General features: G+C 42.4%; 1 protein-coding gene and 1 pseudogene across 1 annotated transcript; one reads left to right on the top strand and one right to left on the bottom strand.

Annotated features, from left to right (window-relative positions):
- The window catches only part of LOC141938228 (atrial natriuretic peptide receptor 1-like), a 46,033-nt pseudogene extending 36,282 nt beyond the window's left edge, over positions 1-9,751 (top strand).
- Positions 9,752-16,904: 7,153 nt separating this feature from the next.
- TMEM215 (transmembrane protein 215) lies at positions 16,905-17,621 on the bottom strand. Its single transcript, XM_074857098.1, has one exon. The coding sequence runs from the start codon at positions 17,619-17,621 to the stop codon at positions 16,905-16,907; it is 717 nt and encodes a 238-aa protein (XP_074713199.1).
- Between the last annotated feature and the right edge of the window lie 8,889 nt (positions 17,622-26,510).

Raw genomic sequence — 26,510 nt, 5'->3', positions numbered from 1 at the left:
CTGCTGTTTATCATACCAGGTGTCAACATTCGACACTGCAAATGAGTGTCTTTCAAAATTCTCACACCTCTCCATTTTTATAAAATATGAGATGACTGTGGAGCTCTAACACACAGCAGCATGTCACTTTATGTATGTTAGACACACATGCATGTATGTTTCATAAAACAGGCCTAAGTAAAGGTTCCAGCATTTAGCTGTGTAAAGGAAACTTGTTTATCCTTAGAGTCCATGTGGATTTACAGTCTTTGACTTCTTATATGTGCTTTAGGCAACATATAAATTGCACATTTTCACTGATTATAAATGGACAGATACTAAGTTCCCTTTTTCCACTTGTACATAACCCAAAATTGAAGACTACTTAGTCTGTCACAGACAAAAGTCTAGCTGTAAAAAATGGTTTAGTGAATTGGTAAGCAAAAAGGACAGTCAGTCCTTTTAAATGGAAGGAGTCTGTTTTCGTTTAAATAGATGTTTGAAGACAAAACTATTCTGTAAAATCCTTAGCAAAAGAAATACTGAAAAAAAGAAGATTGAGGTAGTTCCACTGAGAAATTATTACTGTGTGTTTAGGATTAGCAATTTGCAATGTTTAACAGTGGATGAGTATGTTCTTTTGTTGTGTTTTAACAGTGACATTGTTGGCTTCACTCAGCTGTCCAGCAGCAGCACACCTTACCAAGTGGTAGATCTCTTGAACAAGCTTTATACCACTTTTGATGAAATCATAGATAACTATGATGTCTATAAGGTGGAGACAATAGGAGATGCCTGTAAGTTCCTAAAGCTGTGGACAATGATGGAGCATGGGTATTTCATCAAGATAGAGACTGATTTGATGGCAAGGAACAACAGATGAAGGAGATTTGGAAAGCTTATTATCACTGGGAAGATCACACAAAACAATTAGGGGAGAAGTCCTAGCAAAGCCCTAGCACACTTTAGGAACATTTTCCTGCATACCTATCGTCATTTCTACATCTGATGAATGTTGTGGATGGGACAAATGAGTTGAGTAAACTACCACTGCTGTTTATTGGTTTCTATGACCTGCAAGGTCTGACTTTAAACCTTGGCATAGATTAATCCCAGCTGGCAACTTCTGTTTCACAGGAACACAGCTGAAAAATTTACCTTCTGCATGGCAGCAGAGATGCCATTTCATTAGCTTTATTATCTCCCTCTTTTTTTCAAAGACCATTACAACATTCTGTCCCCTAATAGTCTGTAGGGACTTGGCTGCCTCTTCTTTTTGGATTTTTAGGAAAATGGCTTTCTATTTACTACCATGGGAATATGCTGGGATTGACTATCATTAAAATTGAGTCACATCAAAAACCTAGCAAAATCTACCAGGATTTCTGGATGTGACAGAGAGAAAATACTGTAAGAGATGTGGGAAAAAGACCCACTCTTTTTTCTGTGGTATAGTTGGGCACATTCTGGAGCATAAAATTCCTGAACAAATGCACCTAAGGGATCCTGGAGGGACCTGTCTCTTGTCCTACACAGTAAGAGCCAGTGCGGGAAGCATGGGACAATGCCTAGTGGGAATCATTATCTCTCGTTATAATATCTGTCCAAAGACAAAAGGCATTGAACAGCCACTTTCCCACTACCTCACCCACTTCAAGTATCCTCAATGGAGGAAGGGAGGAAGGGAGGAAGGGAGGAAATAGATCTCAAGGAAAAGTAAGAAGGAAATCTGACATTTTTTGGAGCTAGGGTACTTGCACACATGAGCTGTTTCCCTAGCCTTCACTTGATTCTGGCTTCCTCTGCTCAGCAGGCACAACTGTGCTGCAGGCTATGAAGGAATAGGGCTTTATTTTTTTCTAACTTGGGCAACATTGTTTCGTAAACCTCTGTGTAATACCAAAGGTTAATGCAGTTGCATTGTTGTGTTAAGATATGGTGGTGTCAGGAGTACCCAAAGAGAATGGGATCCTTCATGCCAGTGAGATCGCAAGCATGGCTTTAGACCTTCTGGACGTCTGCAAGACTTTTAAGATCCCACACAAGCCCAACACTCTCCTAAAGATAAGAGCAGGAATCCATTCAGGTATGTTGAGAAAGCTGCAAAAGATTTCTCCTCTGGTTTAACAAGTGTTTATGTAGTGGCATTTCTTCTCCATTAAAAATGAGGTTAATTTCTTGGCATGGGATGGAACACCTCATAGAAGTCATCCCAACCGAATAAGTAATTGGATACCTGAAATATTGGGAACACAATGTGGAAACACCACATGGCCCCAGTGCCTTTGCTGCTGTGAGTGAGAACTGCCATTCTGTGTCTGTTACTTGTCCTTTTCAGCTGTTCTTTTCTCAAAACAGTGAGTTGCTTCTTGACTCTTTGATCTAGCCTTCAATCTCAGACTCCCAGCTCCCTGATCTAAGCTGATGTGTGATTGCAACTCCGTCTTGATAGACAGCCAGAGTTGGACATGTGCTGTGCAGCCCAGCATCTGCGAATTAAGTGGCTTAGATTGTCTCATCAAGAGATCATATCTTCTATATTTTAAATGCCCCAAGGCTGACATGAAGGAAGCAAAATGCTCATTTTCTGCCTTCAGCAGGAGCAGGTTGCTTCCTGTTCCTACTTTTCCATGTGACTAGTGAGTGTTGTGTGCTCAACTCCTATGGGCGGCATTCCTATCTCACTGCCCCTCAAAATATTCTGTTGTTGTGTTGAAACATGATTCTGCAGGTGCTTTCAGTCATACACACTACCTCCATCCCATCATCACTTCCCCCACTGTTCTCTTTTGACGCCATTTTGCAATTCCCTCCATGGATCTAGAAGCCATCTGTACGTCAGATGTATAACCCATATAAGACAATACTGACACTCAGTCTTTATCTTGTAAATGAATATCAGGTAATGTAGGAAGCAGTCATGGGACTGTATGACTGATTATGTGATTTAAAAACACAAAATATCTTGTTTTCTTAACAGGGGCAGTTGTAGCTGGAGTTGTTGGGACCAAAATGCCACGGTATTGTTTATTTGGAGATACTGTGAACACAGCTTCCAGGATGGAATCTACCAGTGAAGGTAACAAGGAACAAACCACAGATGTGGTTTTGACCATACCTTAATGAGTTTTGAAAAAATGTTATGCTGAGTTTTGAGTCCTGTCTTGTTTAAATGACTGCAAATCCTGTAAGGAAGGTGTTGATTTCTGAGTCCAATCTGCCTATGGGCAAATTATGCGAGTGATATTCTCTGCAACATCTGTAACATAATCTGCTCGTTCCCAAAGTCTCATGGAGGGATTTCCATGGCTTTGAAGTTCTCTACAATAAAAAAGGGTAAAAATCAGATAAAATGAGAGATAAGTGGATATGTTCAGTGTTTCTATTGCTTTCTGTCACCCAGCTGAATTTATAGTAAAAATATTTTCATGACTTCTCTTTTTCACTGATAACTTCCTCTAATGGAGAATGCAAAAGATGGTAGGACACCATGGGAGCTGTATCTGCCTTTAACCAGTATAGAAGGTTATATATGTGTCCTCCAGTAAAGAGATTAAATCATGGAGATATCCTCACTTTCACTTCTTCCCAGGAGATAACAGAGCCCCATGCATAGTTACCAAGCTTCATCTTTAGCCAGTACGAGCATTTCAACTTCAGAAATATTTTAGCCTGATCTACAAGAACTGGGGAAAAAAAAAAAAAAAAAGAGGTTAAGATCAACGATGATGGCTTGGTTTTGTTTCTTTCATTCATGAAATGAAGCTGAATAGTTTTATGGCTCACATTGCAATGCTTTGTAAATGGGTTTGAATTAGGCAAAATCCAAGGTGATTTCAAGTTTAATTTCATGATGAAAAGTGATGCTTTCAACATCTATCACGATCCACTGAAAACAGGGCAGAAAGGCAGAGAAGTGGTCTTACATGATGGCTTTGAAAGTTTAGCCTGGGAATTTGAGAATCAACCAGGATCCATTCTATCGCACCATTTTGTACAATTTCCCAAAGCAAATGCTAGCCTGACTGGTACAAATATAACTTCATTTTCCTTCTGTCAGTCTCCCAGATAACTCCTTTTCTTCTCCTCCTTTCAGGTTCCTTGTGTCATCTCATCTAAAGTGCTTTAAAACTAATGCCTTCAAAATCTGCTTCCATCATTCTTCGTATTTCATCTTTTGTTCTGCATGCCTATTTCTCATATGGCCCATCAACACTATAAACTTTGGTATAAAGACAGAGCTTATCTTTTAAGCCTTTCTTTTATCTCCCTCCTTCTCTGCACATACATCTGAGGGTCTCAAATTATATTAACATGTTTTAACCCTAAAACTTTAAAATAGATTATTTAATTACTAACAATGTAAATTAAAATTGCTATCAGCTGGAATCTGAGTGCTAGTGTCTTGTTCTCAAGCAGGATGACCAGGTAAAATATCATGTATCTACTGGAAAGAATATTTCTGAAAAATGTATCTGTGTATGTTGAAACACGTATTTCCTGGTCTACGGGGAGTGTATTGAGACTTTCAATAAAAAACATTTAAACAAACAAATAAACAAAAAATGGATATTACAAAACTGTGATTTTCTGATATAAGAAAAATCAGTAAGACAATCTTAACTAGTCCTACTGTCATCTGGAATCTTTTTCAAAGAAAGACGCATAATGATTTACTCTGTGTCGCAGAATGTTAAAGGCAAAAACCCCCAGGGTTTTTTTTGGAAATTTTCCATATTTTGGCAAAATTTTACTTTCTGGCAAAAGTAGGAGTATTCAGAATTTTTTCTATCTGCCCTCCTTCTTGGTCCTTCCTCCTTCATTTGCAAAAGGGCAAGACATCCAAGGTTTACATAAAGATAAATTCTTAACTAAGGAAGAATCACAGTTAAAAAAAACCCCACTGTAATTATGGTAATATTTTCTCTTTCCCCTGTTTTTATTTACAGATTTAGAGGCAGAGCAAGGATGGCAGTTGGTAGTTTCTCTAATGTTTAGACTTTGCTGAAAACTATATGTGCAAAGAAAGTGCTGACTCTTTATTGACCAGGATGGTCAATGGTTTTCTTTGCAAGATGAAACAGGTGCTCGTCAGTAACTCCAGCCAGGCAGATATGAAGAGTAGACAAATAATATTAGATGCAAGATGTGAAGAGTAGTGTTTTGCTGACAGCCACATATTTGTCCTGAGATGATCTCACAAAGAGTCCAGGATACTGGAGCTTGTGTGCAAACATTTCAAATAACAGAGGAATGACAGCAAATATATGAAAAAAGCAAGAGGGAGTCTTGAAGTCTTTGGCACACAGAGGGGGGATGGGTCTGTCTTAGATGTTTAATTTGTTATGATAATATGACAATTGTCTCTCTTTCCAGCTCTTAAAATACAGTGCAGTTCAAGTGCATACCAGCTGTTGGAGCAGATTGGAGAGTATGTGTTAGTATGCCGTGGGAAATTACAAGTCAAGGTGTGTATGCAACATTTACACTCAGTTTTTCAGAGAGGAGAGTGTGAAAGTACTCTGGAGCCCCAGAATTTTAACCCATGCAGTCCTCTATGTCTCAGAGTCCTTGGGTCAGACTATTTCCTGTCCCTGAAGACAGCAGGCTCAGGTTTTAAAACAGGACCAATTTCATGGGCTTGTTCATGTGACAGCCCCGATAATTCAGAGATGAAGGACTTAGTCAAACTTGGAAGTACTGCATGGCATGTCACTTTGTCATAACTGCTTGAAATCAAAAAAGGTCATTCAGAGACATGGTACATCATTGTAAGAGTTCCATAAGAGGACTAACATACTTCTGGATCCAGTTTTGAATGGGACTTCAAAGAATTGCTTTAATTGGTAGTGCTGCCACTATCTTTTAAGGAAAAGTTTTATGCCTCAATTTTCCTGTATGTAAAAAAGCTGACAGGCACATCAGTCTCCTTTCAGGACTTGATTTGAGTTGTAATAAGAATATTATTACACAAGTGGTGGTAGTATTATAACCCCATGACTCATTTTCTTCCTTAGGGGAAAGGAGACATGGTAACATACTGGCTTGAAGGTAAGAAGGCCTCTGCCACCCAGAAGGCAGTCACCAGCACTTCTGTGTCTCTTCAAGACCCCAGCAGAGCTTCATTTAGTTTGATTCCAGGTGTCCTCCCCAGCGATCCTCTCTCAAGTACTGCTTACTAGCCACTCACTAACTCCAGCATCCATCCTGCTTTCAGTCTGTTAGGTCATCCTGCTGAGTTAGAAATTAAGAAAAGAGGTAGTAACACCTCTTTGGACTTGTGGATGTATTAGCTCAGACTTTATTCACAGGTATCTCTCTCCCACCAGTGGCAGGAAAAATACAAAAAAAGCAAAAACTCATCTGAAGAAAGATACATAAGACTGGCCCACCAGCTACTAGGGCAGAAGGTAGCTCCCAGTGTTACTTGTTGATTTGGTTTTGCTGGGTAATCCCCCGCCAGCAGCCTCCATCACTTCAAAACCAGCTGGCTGGGCATTCCAGTCTATAAACTGCTTCTACAGGAAAGAAGGAGACAGTGTAGTGTTGCTATTTAGTGGTATGATAAACCTTGTGGGTGTAATTGGTTTTGTGCTGTGAAAGGGAAAAATGAGATGTGTATTGTGTTAGAAAGCAAGGTTCATTGAAAGAGGAGGGTGAAACAGTGCAATCATAATGGATACAAATTGAAATGACAATTTGTGCTCCTGCTTCCATTTCATCTCCATTGCCTGGAGCATAGAAAGAAGAATTAAGAAGAAAGTCCAGGGTATTTCCACAGAGCTAACACTTAGTGATACCTGTCATCTTGGTACAGAGATCTACAAATCTTGGGAGAGAAGTGCATGCTGTTGTTAAACAGAAGAGATCTGTTACGGCTGTTCATGTCTTTGGCTGCTCTGGGATTTCTCTGAAAAACTGCTCTTACCGTTATATTATGGAGTTGCTTTGACTAAAGTGGCGGTGAACCTACTATTGCTGGCTAGCTGTCTGTGAAATCAGGCAGCCCTCTGAGTCACTGTGTAATTTAGGACACAATTTAGAAAAGGTCATTCCTGAGCAAGCATTTCCTGTAAAGAGAGACCCTTTGCTACCAATGGAGTAATCTGTTGATGAGCATGGTTCTGTAAGCATTGCTGGTGTTGACTTTCTTTAAAGACAAAGCATATGTACAGTTGACCCTGTTTATACTTTTTAGGGTTTTATTTTTGGCAATAAATTACCTTTCAGGACTAATCTATTTTGAAGAGTTTAGCCAGTTCCAGTTGAACAGATTAACAGTCTAACAGAAATAGATATGTGAAATAGAGGAAGGAAGTATGACAAGAGTCACAGCAGTTCCACTATAATGTGAACTGGACTGGCCAAAGCTAACTGGGAGGAGGTGGAAAGGAATGACTATGAGTGACATAGCACCATTTACTCCTCCTTATCCTGCTCCCTTACCCTCCAGTCTGTCCCTGGTCCTAGATATAAGTACAAAAAGACACATGTAGATTCAATTATTCTGTTATAAATTTGTGTAGCTTAAGCGGCTGACTAGTTGTCCGTGTTCCCATGTAGCTAGCATACTTTTAGTGCCGAGTATGTGCTGTGTGATAGTAGCAGGAGAGTCACACTACAGTCTTTCTTCAGCTTCTGTGGGAAGTAAATGCAGTGGTAATGGTAGATGCCATTCAGAGATGCCTAATAGAGGCAGAAAGCTAAATCCTTCTGAATTATGGAAGACTTATTTGAAATCCATGGGAAAATATTCTGAGTGAATTTCTGAGTGAAATTCTGTCTCAGAAGTCTGTGAGAATACTGCTACTTGAATAGGACCAGAATCTCAGCAAGGGATGTACACATAGCTGATCTTGTCACATGAGATCCCAACATAGAGTCCAGTGAAATTTTTAAAAATTAAAATTTTTGTTTTCCCATTTTTTTCTAAATTTAAAAGATTCCTTTCTCTATTTTTGAATTTCATATTAGTACATGGTACAGTACAGTTACCTTATTTGTAAACTTAGCAAAATAAACCTTTCTGTAGGCCAGAGCCCAGAGATGTCCTTTAATATTAACCATTTCCTTTATCCAAATGCTACCTAGATATTGTGAAACTCCCCGCTCTATTATAGTTCTGCATGATGTATAATATAGTTAATATTAGTCTTTTAATGAGTAAGCATTTTTTTACATTTTTATTAGAAAGGTGCATATCATAGGGCTTTTTATCAAATGTATGAAAGCATGTGCTTTATTATATGTTCATCTGTAGCAGTACTTCAGCTTTAACTCTTGTGCTTTATTTTAGTGTTGGTTTTAGAATTAAAAGCTTTAAAACGAGTGTCTGCTGAGTTTAAAGTCTTCTAAATAGAAATGAATGATGAGTGACCATTAGCAAGCTTGTTGGATTGACAGCCTTCACCATTAACATGCTCTTGGGTAGTATTCAACTTCTGCTGACTTCAGGAGGCTTAGAGTCTGGAGATTATCTACAGGGTACCAGCCTGAAGAACACCAGTGTCAGCCTACCTCTCTGTTTTGTCGTTATCTCTTGATCCTATCCTCAGACAGCACATGTCCAGAATAAGAACTACATTATTTTCTAAGGACTGTTGAATCTGTGATATCTCTACTGAGACTTCAGGCAGTAGTCCTTATTAATGTCAGTTTGTCTGATGGCTGAGATGATATGACTGTTCTTACTCCAGAAGACAGAAATAAAGGGCAATGAATGTTATAGATGCAAATGGAAGTGTCCTCAGTCAGCTGGCAAGTATTTAAGATTTATCATCTCAGGCATTTTGAAAGATGTAGTCAATGACTACAGCCATATTTAATTGTCAACTACCAAAGCAGTAGGCAGGTTTCAGGAACATGAGCTCTATTTGGTTACACAGATTTTTGGTAGAAGTTAGATACAATACAGCAATCATGAGATTGTATGACACAGCAAATTCAGCAAAGGTGGTTGCAGCATAAAGCTTGTGAGATGTGCTTTGCTTTTACCTCCTGGGGATGGCATAGCTGCAGAGATTAGATCATTTTTTCCTGTATTGTTGTGGCCACGTAGGTATATGTATGTATAATCTGTAATCTATATAATATATATAATATAGAGAGAATAATATATTCTTATATATGTAAAACATGTCTGGCTATAAATATAAGTGTACAGGGAGAGGTTAGTGCAAATCTATACCCAGTATAAGAACACAAAATTGTTGACAGTTTTTGCCTCCGGTTTGAACTCTGCAAGCATCTCAGTTTTTGAACCCACTGAGGGAACAGAGTGGTGCTCTGCACAGAACTTCACATACAAGGGCAGGTGGTCTTTATAGCACTTGCAAACCAAAACGCTGTCCCATTTCACCACTCTAATATATATCCTTGTGTGGGACAGCACTTGTGGCTGATGTTACTCCAAATCTCCAGAGTCCTGTTAAAGCTCCTGGTATCTCTCACTGCCCAGGAAATGTGGCAATGAAGCTTGTGGCTAACACAGTAGCTGCTGACTACAGTCCTGACGACCTTGCCAATGCAGGAAAGCATTTACCAGCTGGTAAAGCTGAAGTATGATAGCCAGCACAGTGCTCATCTGTGAGATGCTTTAAATCCCCAGAGATTCACATCCCAGATGTGGAGCTAGTCAGCTAATCTAGCAAGTATTCTTTTCCAGAATGGCACTCTATACAGATAAATACATCATGTGTTCCTCCTTTCCTAGGAGATTCAATCCCTACCAGTAAATGGGAAAGCAATTGTAATAGTAGGGCTGAAGAACTGATGGTGATACGTACTTGACAGAGCACTTCAGTTCTTACTCAGTGGCCATTCGTTGTCTACGGTCATGCAAAATAATGGGGAGGATACTAATACTGTACTCATGACGTGGTGATTTTATGGAAACATTGTGTATCTTGATTATTGTTTGTGGCAGCTCAATCTACGTACAGGTGAGGATGCAGGCAGGTACATTAAATAAATCACACAATGCAAAAACTGACTTATGAAAGTCTTTAATTAGATTGATAAACCTTCACTATATTGATTCAGTTTGAATGTTGAAGAATAGATTGAATAACCACAATATTTTAAAAAATCCCAACAAGTAAAAAACAATGGTTAATGCATTTCCAGGTGTAAAACTTCTTAGATTTTATTCAAACCATTGGCACTGGAAAAAGACTGTTTTGCCACCGAAAAGTTAAGTCTATCCCCTCGAACAGGTAGCAAACATCTTTTATTTAGCTTGTTATCAATATGTGCAGAGGGTCTCCAGTTCTTTTTGTGTAAACAGAAAAGTTACCTGCTTCTTCCTACAGCTGATTAGTCAAACCAGAAAAATTAATTTATTTAAAGAAAAGTGGAATGAAATCAGGTGTTCTTTGCAACAGTGCAAGGGCATAGCATGAGTGTTGAGCCTGACTGTGCAGTCAGAGGATGCGGTGTCCCTTGAAGATCTACATCTGAAGAAGAGATTGGTATGAGTTTCTCCAGCATGTAGAACATCTCTCTCTGCCACCCCATGCAGACCCCCAAAACCTATTAATAGCCCTTCTATTTGAATTTACCTCAATAGTAAGAGTCTTTGGTTTTTTAGAAGTGTCTTTCTGGTGCTGTCCTTTCAGACCAGCAAAAAGAAAAGGCTATGCAAGATTATTCTGATTATTCTCCAGTTGGCTACCATCTGCTTTTCAGCTAATGAGTACTCTGTCCTCCTAATTCCTGTCTGAATTTTCCCCTACTTCACACCAGTCAGTGTAAAACATTGGATTGTACTTTATTACATTCTAAATTGGAATTCAAAGATAAAATCATTTGCAACCCATTCTCCAAAGAAAATAGGGAAAAATTCCCTCTCCTCCTAATTTAAAATTTGCTAAAATGCATGTTCTGATGTAGTGATATAAAACAACCAGTTTGAAATGTAAGAGAGTGGGTTTTATGGAATTTGTTTGAGTGGGAACCCTAATGACTGAAACCTTCCACTGGGCATGCATGAGTCTGTGTGATGTTATTTAGTGTACTGTAGTATAGTAACCATGGTCCTCTGATTCAGACAGGGAACCAAGCTACCCCATCTTCTGTATTTGCACCTCACCTTTCCACTGCACTACGTCTTAAGCTCATATGCGTTCTTTTTGGAACTAATTTCTACTGCCGGATCTAACAGTTTTCATACAGCACTAAGTTTGACCTTCAAGCTCCACATGAAATTTTTATTGCCACGCCTTTTTGAATTTCACCTTGGATTTCAATGTCAATAGAATAGGTACTTCCTAGCCAGTGAATGCCAAATACGAAGTTACTGTAGTAGCATCCTTACGTTCATGAGTGCATGTGATTATCACTGTAATGATTATCACTGCATTTCATAGAAAATACAATGGTGTGCAAGTAAGTGTTTTGATGTGATCTGAAAACGAATCAGCATTCCTGGCATCAGACCCCTACTACGTTTTTTTCTGTAGCTTTTGCATTCTGCCTCCAGGCAGAAAAACCCTCTCTGTCCCTACCTGAGGAGCCTGTTGAGGGTAAGCTACCAAAGAGAAGCTACACATATGGGAGAATGCACTAAACATATTGCCTGTGAGACCAGAATATAGCATAGTTCATCTAATAAAGTAATGAAATACTGTCTGTGAAGCCTTTTTGGTCTCTTGCTTTCATGAATCATACCTATTTTTCTGTTCTTGCCTCACTAGAACAAAGTACTAAGCCAGATTTTCAAAGTATTTAACCCTTTTCCTCTCCCTAAGTAATGAAACTGTAGGATGAAAAAATATTAGTACTGAATATGTCAGAATTGACCAAGGGTTCAAGGCTTTTACCAACTGTTTGGGGAAATTCTGAATGCAAAGCACTGGAAAATTTCTATTTGCAATTGGTAAAGGAGCCAGGATTTCACAGGGGTTATAATGAAACAGTGCTGGAACATTTAAACTCTGTGTATCCTTGTTGGAAGAACTGTGTGTCCTTAAAGAGCCACAACAGAGTTCTTAGAAAAATTCTCTTTTCCTAAAGGACAGAAAGACTTTTAAATTGCAACAGTAGGCTTGAGGCAGAAAATTTGGACAAAGTGTCAGAAAGACAGAGGGGTTCTCTGAGAAGATCTCAAATTAATATATCTATGCTTGTGCATTTGGTGACCTGCTCTTGCAAACAAATGTGTAATGTATATACATCTATGCATGGTGCAGTGTTTGTAAGTAAAAACATTACACGTAAACACTTCTGCATGCATCTGACAATAGGATAGTCAGGGCTAATCCATGCAACTGTTCTGAACAGAAAATAAACAGTGATTTAAAAAACAGTGATAGCTGGATCTCCTTGCCTGGTAAAGACGTACAGGGTTTGGAATTCCTCTACTGAGAGGACTGATAAATTAATGTTTACTGATGAAAGTTTCCCAGAGAGCACTGAAAGTGAATTCTAGATCTGCTCTCTGTGTTGTTTCTAAAGCCCAGACATAAAACAGCACATAGTAGCAGAGAAGTAACAAACCTGCTGACAGTCATCCCAGTAGGGATTGCATGTTCACACAGGCTGCAGAGTAGAAATGGGCTCAGCATGAGCTGCTTTGCAGCTGATGCTCCATGCTGTGTTAAGAATGTGCCAAGAAAACTCCTCTATTCTACATATTAGGAAACTCCTCTGCAAGTTTTAATATAATTGATATAAGAAACTTACACAGAAACCTTTCAAGACTCAGAAAATGTCCCACGTCAGAACTGCATCCTCTAGCAATAAGGCCTTACTGGCAATGTGTTGAGATTCAAGTTTCTGAGTGCAGATTGTGCTCTGCATCTAAATAAATCAGTTCTTAAATGCTCATGAAAATCAGGCTGGAAGTGCCTTTGAGGCCTGACAGTCACCCATCTCTAACCCATCTCTACAGCACCTTTAGTGTGAAGGGTATTACATAGAGATGCAAAATCCCAGGCCTGCGCTGCAAGAACTGACAATTTAGTTGGATGTCTCAACATAACAGTTTACATAGGATGGATGATGTAGGGTCAAATTCTACCACCCCAGTCAAGAGCAGGAGCTTACTCTGCAAACAGTCTGGTATGTACCAGGAAAAATGCTGCGAGGAGGTCATAGTGGCTGTTATTCTGCTAATTACAACATAATAAATAGTTACTGGAGCCAGGACTGTGGAGAGGATGGATCAGATGGGGAGGAACTGCCTGTGGAAGAGCACCACATTTTTGCAGAACAAAGATCAAGAGTACCTTACCAGTCCCAGGAATACACACCGTGAGCACACTCACCTCCAAGTGATTCAGTTCCAGGCAGAAAAGACCAGCTATTGTTTAGTGCTCCAGGAGGAAAAACTGCACAGATTAAACTCCCAGTTTTCTGTTAAAGATGTTACAAGGATCAGCTTGTATAATTGTAAAAATGCTGTTTATGGCAATAGAAATTTAAAGCAACGCACATTGCCCTGTGTATCACATTGTTTCTTAAAAAGAAGCTAAACTCCACTGTAGCACTGTAACATGCTATTCTAAAAATAAATTTTATATACATTAGGAACCTCCTCTGAATGTCCAAATCACTGGTTTTCTTCAAATGCTAATATATGTCCTGCTGTCCATACTGAGGACCAAGCAATATCTGGCAATTGACTTCAGTGAGACCAGGCATTAACCCCACAGAGCTCCACTACAACTGCATGCATTGTTCGGAGAATAGCATTGAGAAGTGGGATGTTGATCCAGAGGTGTTTTAAAGGTAGCAAGGATAGAAAGAAGCTCTCATCTCTGGGTCATGGCTTGGAATCACACCCTAAGCTATAGTATTCTGAAGCCAAATTCAGACCCAGAACTAGAAGGTGCCTCTGAAAAGCAACATGATTATTTCTGCTTATTCCAAGATCAGCACTAGTCCTACAAGTTCTAGTAACCATCAGAAGAGACCACAGGAGTGGATGAAAACAAAGCCCAAATAATTCCCTGGCCAGGGCATAGTATCTGCATAAAAACCTTGAAGCTGCTGGCATGCCATCTTTGATCAAACAGTAGATTTCTACTGGCAAAACTACACTGTATGAAAATGTTCGCTTTATTTAAAAAGAAAAAACCCTTTCATTTTTAGATGGACAAATCCTTATTTTTAAAATGGTCACATTAATCCATTTCCATTTAATTCTCTGCTTAACTATCAGAAAAGACAGGGAAAATCATAGAGAAAGAGATTTCAGAGACAGTACTACTATATTTCTTTAACTTCAAATTCCCACATGTTCAATAAAAAAATTTAGTGGATTATGGTGGATTGGACTAGAAATATTGCTTAAGCTTGTATTTTGTTATGAAATTTTACCTCAGGTAAATGAACAGAGGAAGGATGTTGCCTGTAAATATCACGTTTTAAACATACATTTTTTATATCTCTTTCCATATTGTGGGAAATTTTTACTCCCATTAAACTTTGCTTTAATACAAACATTCTCTTGCTTTTACACTAAGGATGGAATAAAGCACATGACTCAGATCTGCATGGCTGTATCTCAAGTTATATATTTACCATTCCATTTCTCACTAGAGTTTGCTGTCTTGCCTTGTAAAACCCCATATAACTTTTGACAGAGAACATCTAATCCTAGACAAAATGGAAAAACTTGACCTCTTCCTATATATATTTGCAGAACTGTACAAATCTAGGTTCCCAGCGGACTGAGGCTTTGCTCTCTTACGTGAGGCAGGCAATTGCTCACAACCCTGGCAAAGGCAGCTACCTGGTAGCTTGTTTTCTCATGGTCGGTCTGACCTTCAGGGATGCTGAGCGCCCACGGGCACACACTGAGAGCGTCACCTGCTTCACTTGGGAACACAAGGAAATGATAGACCCTATTCCTCATCATGTTCATCAGTAGTATTTTAGCTGTTGGCTTCAGAAGTCATGAAATAGGACTTCCCAGTCCCATCAAAAAGCTGCTCTGTACATTGCAGAATAAGGTCCCGCAGTGACTAAGCCTGCAGGAGACAATCTGCCTTACAACGACAGAGTGCTTTTATGTGGAAGTGGGAGTTGAATATGTCAGGGAGAGGATCTGTTTTTGTGGAATTCCTTTGCTCAGTGGATAGAACTTGGGCTGTACAGAGTATTTATTCCCACAGTACTGTTGCTGCATGCCAGAGCAGCAAAGCTGCCTGTAACCACCTATTGAGAGGCTTTACCTGACTCAGACTAGCCAGTATTTTCTTAATTTATCCTAATAGCATCCTGATGCCCCACCAAAGCCTGGCCAAAGCATTAACATCTTGTTTGGTCTAAAAGAAACCAAACTATTTTATGTAAAAAATTGCATTTCCTCCTCCTGGAAACCTCTTCAGAGACTGGTCGTCTGTAATGATTTGACGTAACTTTCCAAACAAACAAACTAGTGGATGCATAAAATTTCCATTCACTTTCCAAACAGTTCCATGGGTAGCGAAGAATGACTTGTTTCAATGGAAAATTCCTTGCCACTTTCAACGCAACATCTCAGGTTGCTACAAAAGAAAGGCTGGTTTTCTTCTTTCCTACCCAGGTAATTCAAGATATTTGTTTGGTACAACTTGACAAAAACAGCTAAGTAAGAACAGTTACTAAGACTTCCATCACAGACAAACTTCTTGGAGTTGTGAGAGTTTAGTTACAGGAGCTGTGACTTTGTAAGATGCTAGCAAATTATTCTATGCTTTAGTAACCATTTCCCTAAGAGCTTAACTCTTAGAGTAGCTGCTTAGCATGCACATCTTATTATACCACATCTCTATTACCTACATAGTAAAGGTCACATAAGCTTATTATACACAGCATGGAACATGCAATTTACTGTTGGATGGAATAGCCAGGATTTGCGTTTCTATATGTAAGCTGCAACTCAGATTTTGAATGGTTAATCCTCATTACTCACTTCATATTTCTTATGCTATGTATCCATAAACTGTGACCAAAAACATGTCAGTCAGGTCCTCTGTTCCCTCACCCAACAAAGCATGGCTTTGAGAGGACTGTAACCATTCATCGCCCATAAAGAAACATCTGGGATTTTAGAAAAGGCACATGAAAATAACATTTTCAGAAAAGTCAGATTCAACTCTGAACACAACCCACAGAAGTCTATTCCTTAAGTGACTTGAGAGGTACAGGAATATATTTTAAGACCCTGAGTCCACTGACATCTGCTCCTAGTCTCTGTAAGAACTGTGTCATGATCATGTTGTAATCTCCTTGTCAAGTATGCTTATAAAATCTGTCAGAAACATTTCAGTGAACTCAATACCAGTGGGGAATTAAGCTAAAACCTGTACCTTGCATGCTATTAATGATGGATTAACTTTTGAAAACTCCCCTGAGCCTATCTGGCTCCTAGGAGACTTTCAGAAGAGTCCACAGGGTCAGCACATCGATTCCTTAAAGCAGAGGAAAATAACATCCTGCCAGGAAGAAGGAAAATCTACACTCCCTAACATCAGCCAGCTATTGGAGTGCATGCTGACATCTCTCAATCCCTCCCTAGTGACACTACTGTTAAGACCCATTCAGCCATAGAGCACCACATTCTTTCCTACCGAAAGCTGAGAGTTTTGATTCAGCTCTTGATCTCACCTGACAGCCAACTGCTGTCCTCCTGTCAGTGTGTCTATGGGCTTGGGTGCAATAGGCAGCAGGAAAACAACAGGGAGGGAAAAGGAGAAAATGCAATTAAAATGTCATTTCTTTTTTCCAAAACGAAGAATTGAATTCTTTAACCTTTAAACATGCTTGTTTACTTACAGAAGGTATTTCAGGCACAAAAGGTTTGAGTATCAGTCACACACCAGATTAAATTGTAATAGTATCAGGATTGTCCCATGCAGTGCAGACAGCTATATTATCCCCTATCAAGAAGTTGAAGTTGTAGGTTTTGTATACATACATATATATAAAGTATGCATCTTTCACACTATGGTCTCCTGGTCTGAGTTGACTCCAGTAGGGTTTATGTAACAACAGTATCTGTCATAAGGGCTGTTCTCCTTGTAAGAGCAGACAATGATACTATCTTTAGGAGCAACAAAAATGTTGTCTTCAATGTCAGGGCAAGCAGCATTGTCCCTGGTGGGAGAAGAGTTCTTGTTCTCCAAGGCACTGTATGTGAGGCCATCTCTTACGAACACGTTCCCCGGCATCTCTGGGTAACAGGTCTCCAGGTATCTCACCATCTCCTCCTGCTCCACCTTTCTGATGAGGCTCTTGCACTCTCCCATGGTGGTGGTGGTGGTGGTGGTGCAGATGGACACGGAGTCCTCGCCCCGCAGCACTCTCCTGTCCTTCTGGAATGCTTTCTTGGCCAGCTCCTCGCAACTGCCTCTGCCAGTCTCCAGGTCCGAGGGGGTCCTCAGCAGCTCCATGACATCCCTGTCTGTGACTTGCTTGCAGCACGGACACTTCTTGGGCCATTTGGTGCAGCCGTCGGTCTTTCTGGTGAGGGCGATGGCGGCGATGCCGGGCAGGCAGATGGCCGGCCCGATGGCCAGCAATGGGATGTCCCCCAGGGTCTCTCCCTTGATGCCGGACACGGTGAACATGAAGCCGAACACCAGGAAGACGCTGACCAGAGCCACCACCAGCCCTGTCCGGGGGTTGATGTCGTCGGGTCTCATGGTCCGCCCCATGCTGCTGGCTTGCAGACACCTCTTTCCTTGCCCGAAGCAGCCCCGCGGGGCAGGGGATGGGTGCTCCACGGCAAGTGGCTGAAGTTTCCCGGACAGTGAAGCGCTGAGGTGCCCGACGGCCAACACCGCTCGGCTTCCCCTCGGCGGAGCCAGAGTCGCGGCCAGAGCGCGGGACAGCGACGGGGACGGAGACGGGGACCGGGACGGAGCGGCGGTCGGGAGCCGTCCTGCCTTCGCCCTCGTCGGCGCCGCTCTGAGCCGCGCTCCGCCGGCCGCTCCTCTAAGGCAGCAGCGGCCCCCCCGCGCCGGCGGCCCCCCCGCGCCCTCCCACGCGAGACGGTGGGCACGGGGGTGGGGGGCTCAAACCCCGCCAGAGGGCGGGAGGGGCGGGGGGGGAGGGAGGAGACACCCAGGCGGTTTCCAGCAGCCGGCGGGCGGGGAGCAAGCGGCCGCAAGGGACACTTGCCCTTCCTCCCCCTCCTCCCCCTCCCCCTCCTCCTCCTCGCCCAGCCCCGCCGGAGCCCCGCAGCAGCCGTGAGTACATGCACCGCCCACGGGTGCCGCGGCGCGGGGGGCTGCGCGGTGGGGGGGTGGGAGCTTTAGGAGGGTGGTCCCGGGCGGTTCGGGAGGGTTCCCCCCACCCAACGGCCACCGCAGCTTCGCTGGCCGCTGCCGCCACCCCGGACAGGCTACCCCGCCCAGACCGGGGCTGGGCAGCCCCCGCCGGACCCTGCCACGGGCGTCCGTCCTTCCTCGGGGGGTACTGCCCCCCCCGCTGCGGAGAGCCGGGACTGTGCGCCCTCTGCACGGGACCCGCGTCCCGCAAAGCCCCTGATTTTGCGGAGCTGGGATTTGCGGAGTAAATCCTCCTTCGGACAGAGAGCGGTCCTGCTCCAAACGCCCCTCTCCCGAGTTAGGTGCAAGCGGAGAACAAGCGTTTAGGAGATGCTGTGCTGCCGCTGAATTCCATCCCGGGGGAGGCCCTTGGAGATAAAGCCTCTCCCGGTGTTATCCCCTCCCCAAGACCCCGAGAATGAATCGAGCTGTTGGGATGCACCTGGCGGTGTTGCCCGTGACGTCTAAGGCCCGACATAAATCGGCTGTGATGGTGATGTTCAGTCTCTGTGTTTTGATGCGCATGGGTGATGGTAATTCAAAGTAAGCCCCACCGTCTGAACGAATACAGGAAAGTATCTGAAAGGCAGGAGTAGCCTTATGAGCAGCAGCATGTTCAGGCAGGTTGCTTCAACATTTAATCTGCCAGTGACATAAAGGAGTAAATGCTTTCACCTTGGGGCAGAGATACCTGGAGATAAGAAGGAGTGATACCAGAAGGTGTCCAAGGGAATGAAAAGAATAAAAAAGGACATTCTGGACGAAATCGTGGAACTGTGCTTTCTGTAAGTTTTCCCATTAACATGATTCCTTTCTCTCATGCTAGAAATTTGGAAAACTCAGAGAAGCCATTTTAGAAAACACTCAAACACCCCTCATCTTTCAGCCATGAAAAGGCCTGGTTTTAATTCATCATCCCTATAGCACATGTGAACAAAGCACCTCTGTGTTGTAGATTTCCAGGTTGCCTTACAGAGAGCAAGCCCACGAACATCTTCTCATTAATGGGCACAATTCCTGCCTTACAGGACACTTTGTTCATAAACAGGGTGTCACGTGGTAGCCTTTGCTGTCTTAATTTGAAGGAAGAGTACGTACTCTGTGTGGAAGCAGAAACACACATATTGTGGAGAGGTGTTCTAGGTCAGTGGCAATGGCCCGGTTTTGAGATTAAAAGTTTGTAATGGACCATGATTATTGTTTGAACTTGTGCTCCAGAAAGTTGTCCAGTAAAATCCACACTGAATCTTTCACCTAGTGTTGGCTGGGCTGAAACAGAAATAATTTGGACTCTGTTAGGAAGACCCTCCACTTTGACTGAAAGACTTAAAAATCAAAACCTTCCAGTTAGATTTCAGCACAAGTTAACTTCTACTTTTGTCACTGTGCAGGATTTAGTAGGGTGAGAAACTACTGTAGCGTCTCGGCTCATATTTTCTGGAGTGAGAATTTGCTGCTTGTTTCCATCTGCTGTTATTAAGATATACAGCTTTTATGTCCTCACGTTAGAATGAATAATGCCTTTTTTACCCGTCTGCTAAACTCAATGAAGGGAAGTGATTAACCTTCATCCAGTCTGGCCCACATAGCTAAAATGTTGTAAAGGTTATGTGATGAGTGGGGTTGTGCTGGTAACTAATCCTATGAAACTCACCATTCTTTCTCCCTGACCTTCCTTCACCACCCCTCGTACATTTGAATAGTCTTTAAGATTTCCTGTTGGGTTGGAAATCGATCTTTTGCTGAAAAACAAGCGATGTTGCTTGGGAATAGTAATTAGCTGTATTCACCAACAGTCCTTCAGAGAAGGGAAAACTGCATCAGTAGATGACACAGAAATTTAAATATCATTAGTGGCATCAGTGGAGGGGAAAAAAATACTGTAAGAACTGCAGTACATGTCAGAAGATCTAACAGGAACAAAAAATGGCCCTTCAAATTTAAGCGACAGGGTTACTGAGATGGAAGAGAGAACATCTACTTTGGAACAGAAAGCTGTTAGTGGGCAGAAAAATATAGAAAATGTCAGTAGAAAGGTGGAACTAAATGCCTCCAATTTGTCCCTTTTTGAGTGGTTTCCAAGACTAACAGTATGAAGATTGTATGCTTCCTGGTGGGATAGAAAAGGGAAACCAACCACCCTGTTCCAGGAAAGTGTGCTACAATTGTTAAAATTGTCTTTCCAAGCTAGAACTCAAGAGATAAGCAACTATTGAGCAACAATGCAAATGGTTGAATTTTCTATCTTGTTCATAACTAGAGAAAAAAAATGACTTCTTTGAGGTGATGCATGTTTCTGTTGTGGCGCCTTACACAAAAGGTTTGGATTAGCTAGTGCAGTGACTGAAAATCCAAATTATTAGTTGAGCAGATAATGATGGTGATTAATGATTATTGCTACTACCCATAACTTAAGACTTAGACAAAGCAAAAATTAGAGCTGAATTTAGGGGAAAATATGTGTTCTTATTCTACATTGTAATTTTGTCAACTCTTTTAGGACTGGTCTAACTGGATTAATCTCTGGAAGAGACTTTTGGGAAGATCTAGAATTCATTAAGAGAAGGCTGTGAATGGACATCCCTTACCAGGGCAGGCAGAATGCTGATACTGGACACAGGTCATGCGTCATGGGTAAATAGGGATATTAAATGGTAAGCTGGTATGTTCTGTACTGGGACACAATTTCAACTTGCTCACCATGCATTTCCCCTATATAATCAGTTAGATACAAACCCCTTTTCCTGTCCCATGTAACAGTTTGGTGAAACTGGTAATCAGGTAGTGTATGTCATTCTCTCACTGTTCAAAATTCATAACTGAAAGTAGTGACCACTTGGTAAAACATGTAAGCATTATTCAGGTGGAAAGCTGCTACAGAGGTGTCACTTAGCACAGCTCTTTATGACTGTGGTGTGGAAGTTGGAAAACTGCAAATTAGAGCTGACTTCAAACTGAAAATAAAGATTTAAAATAAAGAGCTAAATCCATGTACAGTGACTATTGTAGTGTTAGTCATGTTAAATATCGTGGGTGCTCAAAAGTTCTCAACCTCTTTTTTTATCATATTGACCCATCAAATGTAAAATATATAAATTTGAATGTCCCCAAGTGAGTAAAACGCTGTTCAGCTTTAGCTAGGAAGGTGGGAACTTTAACATACCAAAGATCTGAGAGTCTTCAGCAGCCCTGGTCTCATGCAGTGGTCTGAGTCCAGTGCATCTCTTATAGGAATAACTCGTCCTTCCAAAAGGGTCGGATCCCTCAGATAGGGATGACCCCATCTTCTTTCTTATCTCCACTACTTTTAGCACTTGCCACCTCAACAGTGCAAATTTCCTCTAGCCTGCATTTGCTGACCAGTTGTATTGATGTTAAAATATCAAGAATCAGCCAATCAGGTTGTTACTGTTTAACTTGACATAATGTTTTAGCTCAATGGCAGGCTCTTCCATAGAATGGTTTGGGTTGGAATCTACCTTCTTTTTGTTTAAAACCAGTACCCCTTGTCCTGTTGCTACAGGCCCTGCTAAAAAGTTTGTCCCCGTTTTTATTATAAGCCCCCTTTAAGTATTGAAAGGCTGCAATAAGGTATCCCTGAAGCCTTCTCTTCTCCAGGCTGAATGACCCCAAATCTCTCAGCCTTTCCTCATAGGAGAGGTATTTCACCCCTGATCGTGTTTGTGGCCTTCCTCTGGACCCACTCCAACAGGTCCATGTCTTTCCTCTGCTGAGGAGTCCAGAGCTGGACACCACTCCAGGTGGGGGCTCATGAGAGTGGAGTAGAGGGAGAGAATCACCTCCCTTGACCTGCTGGCCATGCTTCTTTTGATGCAGCCCAGGATACAGTTGGCTTTCTGGTCTTTGAGTGCACAGTGGTGGCTCATGTTCAGTTTTCCATCCACCAGTACCCTCAGGTCCTTCTCCTCAGGACTGCTCTCAATCCCTTCATCCCTCAGCCTGTATTGATACTGGGGGTTGTCCTGACCCATGTGCAGGACCTTGCACTTGGCCTTGTTGAGCCTCATGAGGCTCACATGAGCCCACTTCTTGAGCTTGTCCAGGTCCCTCTGGATGGCATCCTGTCCCTCAGGTGTGTCAGCGTGGTGTCATCTGCAAACTTGCTGGGGGTGCACTCGATCCCACTGTCTGTGTCACTGGTGAAGATACTAAACAGCACTTGGCCCCAGTACAGACCCCTGAGGGACACCACTCATCACTGGTCTCCATCCGGACATTGAGCCATTGACCACTACCCTCTGGATGTCACCATCCAACCAATTCCTCATCCACAGAACAGTCCATCCATCAAATCCATATCTCTCCAATTTAGAGAGAAAGATGCTGTGGGGGACCATGCCAAAGGCCTTACAGAAGTCCAGACAGATGAAATCCGTAGCTCTTCCCTTGTCCACTGATGTAGTCACTCCATCATAGGAGGCCACTAGGTTGGTCAGGCAGGACTTGCCCTTGGTGAAGCCATGCTGGCTGTCTCAAATCACCTCCCTGTCCTCCATGGGACTTCACATAGCTTCTAGGAGTATCTGTTTCATGATCTTCCCAGGCACAGAGGTGAGGCTGACAGGTCGGTAGTTGCCAGGGTCCTCCTTTCTAGCCTGTTTAAAAATGAGTTCAATGTTTCCCTTTTTTCCAGTCAACAGGGACTTCACCTGACTGCTGTGACTTTTCAAATGTCGTGGAGAGTGGCTTGGCAGCTACATCAGCCAGTTGCCTCAGGACTCTGGGATGCATCTCGGCAGGGCCCACAGTCTTATGTATGTTCAGGTGCCTCGGGTGATCACGAACCTGATCTTCTCTTACAGTGGAGGGACTTTGCTCCTCCAGTCCCTGCCTTGCATTCCATCCACTCAGGAGGTGTGCGAAGAGAGGTTGCCCATGGAGATTGAGGCAAAAGGTTGTTGAGTACCTCAGCCTTCTCCTTGTCTGTTGTTACCAGTTTGCCAGTCGTGTTCATGGAGAAGGGGTTACGCTTTCTTTTACCTTTCCTAATTACCGTGGGCCAACCAAAATAGCTCTCTAGATAAACAACTTTAGATGTGCCACATAATTTCTGATTTTATGTAGGTTTGATAGTACAGATCAGTTGAGTGACACTTAGATAAATTTCCCTGGCACTTCTTTCTTAAACCCTTCTTTGAATCTTTTGTTTTGCAGATCTGATTGTCTGCTTCAGACACAAACGTGGCTTTGTGTAAATGCAAAGCCTTTCTTGGACCAGACAGTGCTGTAAAACCCATGGAAAAGTGTGTGTAGCATATTTTTTAGCATCCTAAAGTGAAGTAGATCTGGGAGGTGGAGTTTTGAATTAATACATCTCAGCCATACCATATGAAGTCTCCACAAGTCCTTAGTAACATCACAGGTAAAATTAGACTCTCCTTTTCACCTTCCAAGTTCTATGGCAATGCTAAACTTGACACAACTTTATACTGCTTCTGAATGTGGGAACGTGTAGGTCCTATCTATAATTTGAATATGAAACACAGGACTTGTTCTCTGTGAATTGGGATGCACAAGATTCAAGCTTTTACAGCAGTGCTCTTGTGCACACATTTGAGGTACCTTATTAGCCTGACTGTGTCATGCTGCTGAAGTCATTGGCACTTCAAACCACTCAAGAGCTGCTTCACAAAGTCCTTCCAGTTTGCTATCTATAGCAAATACTCCTTGCTGAAGGTGGGTGCTGTATGCCACATCTGTCTCCAAGCCTTCTTTAACATTATGTTTTCTTGGCCACATCCACAAAAGGAAATACTTGCTAATTTCTTTGTGCTGCGCAGATGTGTGCTGTGATCCTCATATGCCTCAATTTACAGATTATTTTTTTCCCTTTTGAAAAAGCTCATTGTTCACTGAGCTCTACATAACAAAATTACCTTATTTATATTTCTTAGGGGGTCTGTCTAGCCTGACCCTATGGCTCCTCCATCCCTCTTAACCACTCTCAAAGCCCTGGGCAGTTCTCTGTCTCTTCATGTCCTCAAGCACAAGAAGTTCACCTGAGGGAGGATTTTTGGACTCTGGCTGTTCACTGTTACCCCTGGGTCTTGATCTTTGCAGGCAATCATTTGTGCTTGACTGCTGCTTGCTGGGTGATTTGCCATAGGTCAGATGTGGAAGGACTCTGCTGATGAGAGATTCTGATCAAGAAACAAGTGGCAAAAGGGAAGTAGCAATGCCTGAAGGACTTGTGCTTTGCCACTGAGCCATCACACCAGGAGTGGGATTCAAAAACCCTGATAATGAGTCATACATCAGTCTTGAGGTGACCTCAGGGACTTCGGTAAGGTTGCTGTGGAAGAGGTACAGGCTGTTGTGTGAGTCACAGCATCAGACAGTAAATTTGTACCATAGGAGCAAAACCCTGCCCATATAATTCAGTGGGAACTTTGCTTACCTGCATTATTCTGCCTGGTGTGCTTTTTCCATTTAGTATACTTCTGATTAAATATGTTTTATTTCTTCTGTCTAGAAGTACTCAGACAAAAGATGCAATAATGCCAGGGGAGTCACCCACAAGTACTGTGTATTATGCATAATGGTGAATAATAGGTATCTTGCTTTGTCCCAAAGAACACAGCAAACTGAAGCCCACACTTCTTAAAAGGGGTCTCTATTTGGAGTCTCTTGTCTGTGGAGGGAGAGGGAGGGAAAATAACCCATGTCAGGTTGTCTTCACCTAACTGTACAGAAGCAGCTAGTGATTTCAGATGTGCTGAAACAACTTTAAAATACTTTTAAGCATAATCACGTAGAAATAACCACATATTAGGGCATTTGAAATGACTAATTCTCTCTGGAAAGCTTTCTGGCACCCTTCCTGTCTGCTTAGGAAAAGTTAGTAAAAAACTAAGGGAACTGATCAAAAGAGTACCAGAAATTCATGTTACTTGCAGGCTCTGGAAGACTGGAACTTCCCAAGCCAATTAAACTTGAAGCAAATGAAGATGGGGTGAGTAGCATCAAATCCCCAGTCTATAGCTCATTTAAACAATGCAAATATCTCTTGTTAAGAAATCATCCCATGCTGTGGATGTGAAAGAAACAGTGAAATCTTTGTCATAACAGTCCTGATTGCCTTCCCTCTGATTACTTTGTGCCACATCTGCATCTTTGCCAAGATATAGCAGCTTATCCTGTAAATCATTTCCAGGCATATGAATGACAATAAAATAGTCAGGAGCAGTCAGCATGGATTCATGAAGGGGAAGTCATGCCTGACCAACCTGAAAAACTTCTACAGTGAAATGACTGGCCTGGTAGGTGAAGGGAGAGAAGTGGATATTTAATACCTGAACTTCGGAAAGGGCTTTGACACTGTCTCCCGTAAGATCCTCATAGACAACCTGTTGATGTATAGGTTGGATGAGCAGGCAGTGAGGTGCATTGAAAACTGACTGAATGGGCAGACCCGAAGAGTGGTATTCAGCGGCATAACATCTAGTTGGATGCCAATGACTAGCAGAGTACCCCAGGCATCAATACTAGGTCCTTCAGTATCTTCATTAATGATCTGGATGATGAGGCAGAGCGTGCCCTCAGGAATTGTGCAGAAAACATAAAACTAGGAGGAGTGGCTGATAACAGAGGGCCATGCTGCCATCCAGAGGGACCTCGACAGGGCAGAGAAATGTGCTGAGAGGAACCTGATGAAATTCAGCAAGGGGAAATGCAAAGTCCTGCACCTGGGGAGGAACAACCTCAGACACAAATATGTATGCTGGGGATTGCCCATCTGGAAAGTAGCTTGGCAGAAAAGGACCTGGGGGTCCTGGTGGACATCAGGTTGAACACGAGCTAGCAGTGTGCACTTGTGACGAAAAAGGTGAATGGTATCCTAGGCTGCATTAGGAGGAGTGTTGCTAGCAGGTTGAGGGAGGAGGTCCTTCCCCTCTACTCGAAGCTGGTGAGACCAGGAGTATTGTGTCCAATTCTGGGCTCCTCAGTACAGTAGAGATGTGGACGTACTGGAGAAAGTCCACTGAAGGGTCATTAAGATGATTCAGGCACTGGAGCACCTCTCCTATGAGAGGTTGAGAGCTGGGACTGTTCAGCCTGAAGAAAAGCCTCAGGGGGGATCTCGTCAGTGTATATAAATATCTTCAGGAAGGGTGCAAAGAGGACAGAGCAAAGCTCTTTCCAGTGGTACCCAGGGACAGGGCCAAAGGCAGTGAGCACAAATTGAAACACAGGAGGTTCCCTCTGAACATCAGGAAACACTTTTTCACTGTGAGGGTGAGCAAGCACTGGCAC

This window comes from Strix uralensis, chromosome Z, assembly GCF_047716275.1.
Source record: "Strix uralensis isolate ZFMK-TIS-50842 chromosome Z, bStrUra1, whole genome shotgun sequence".
In the NCBI taxonomy this organism is placed as follows: domain Eukaryota; kingdom Metazoa; phylum Chordata; class Aves; order Strigiformes; family Strigidae; genus Strix; species Strix uralensis.
Note: the sequence above shows the minus strand (reverse complement) of the source record. Positions and strands in the feature narration are given on the sequence as shown.

Coding starts and splice junctions, on each gene's coding strand:
- TMEM215 (XM_074857098.1), bottom strand. CDS start 17,621: ATGGGGCGGACCATGAGACCCGACGACATCAACCCCCGGACAGGGCTG.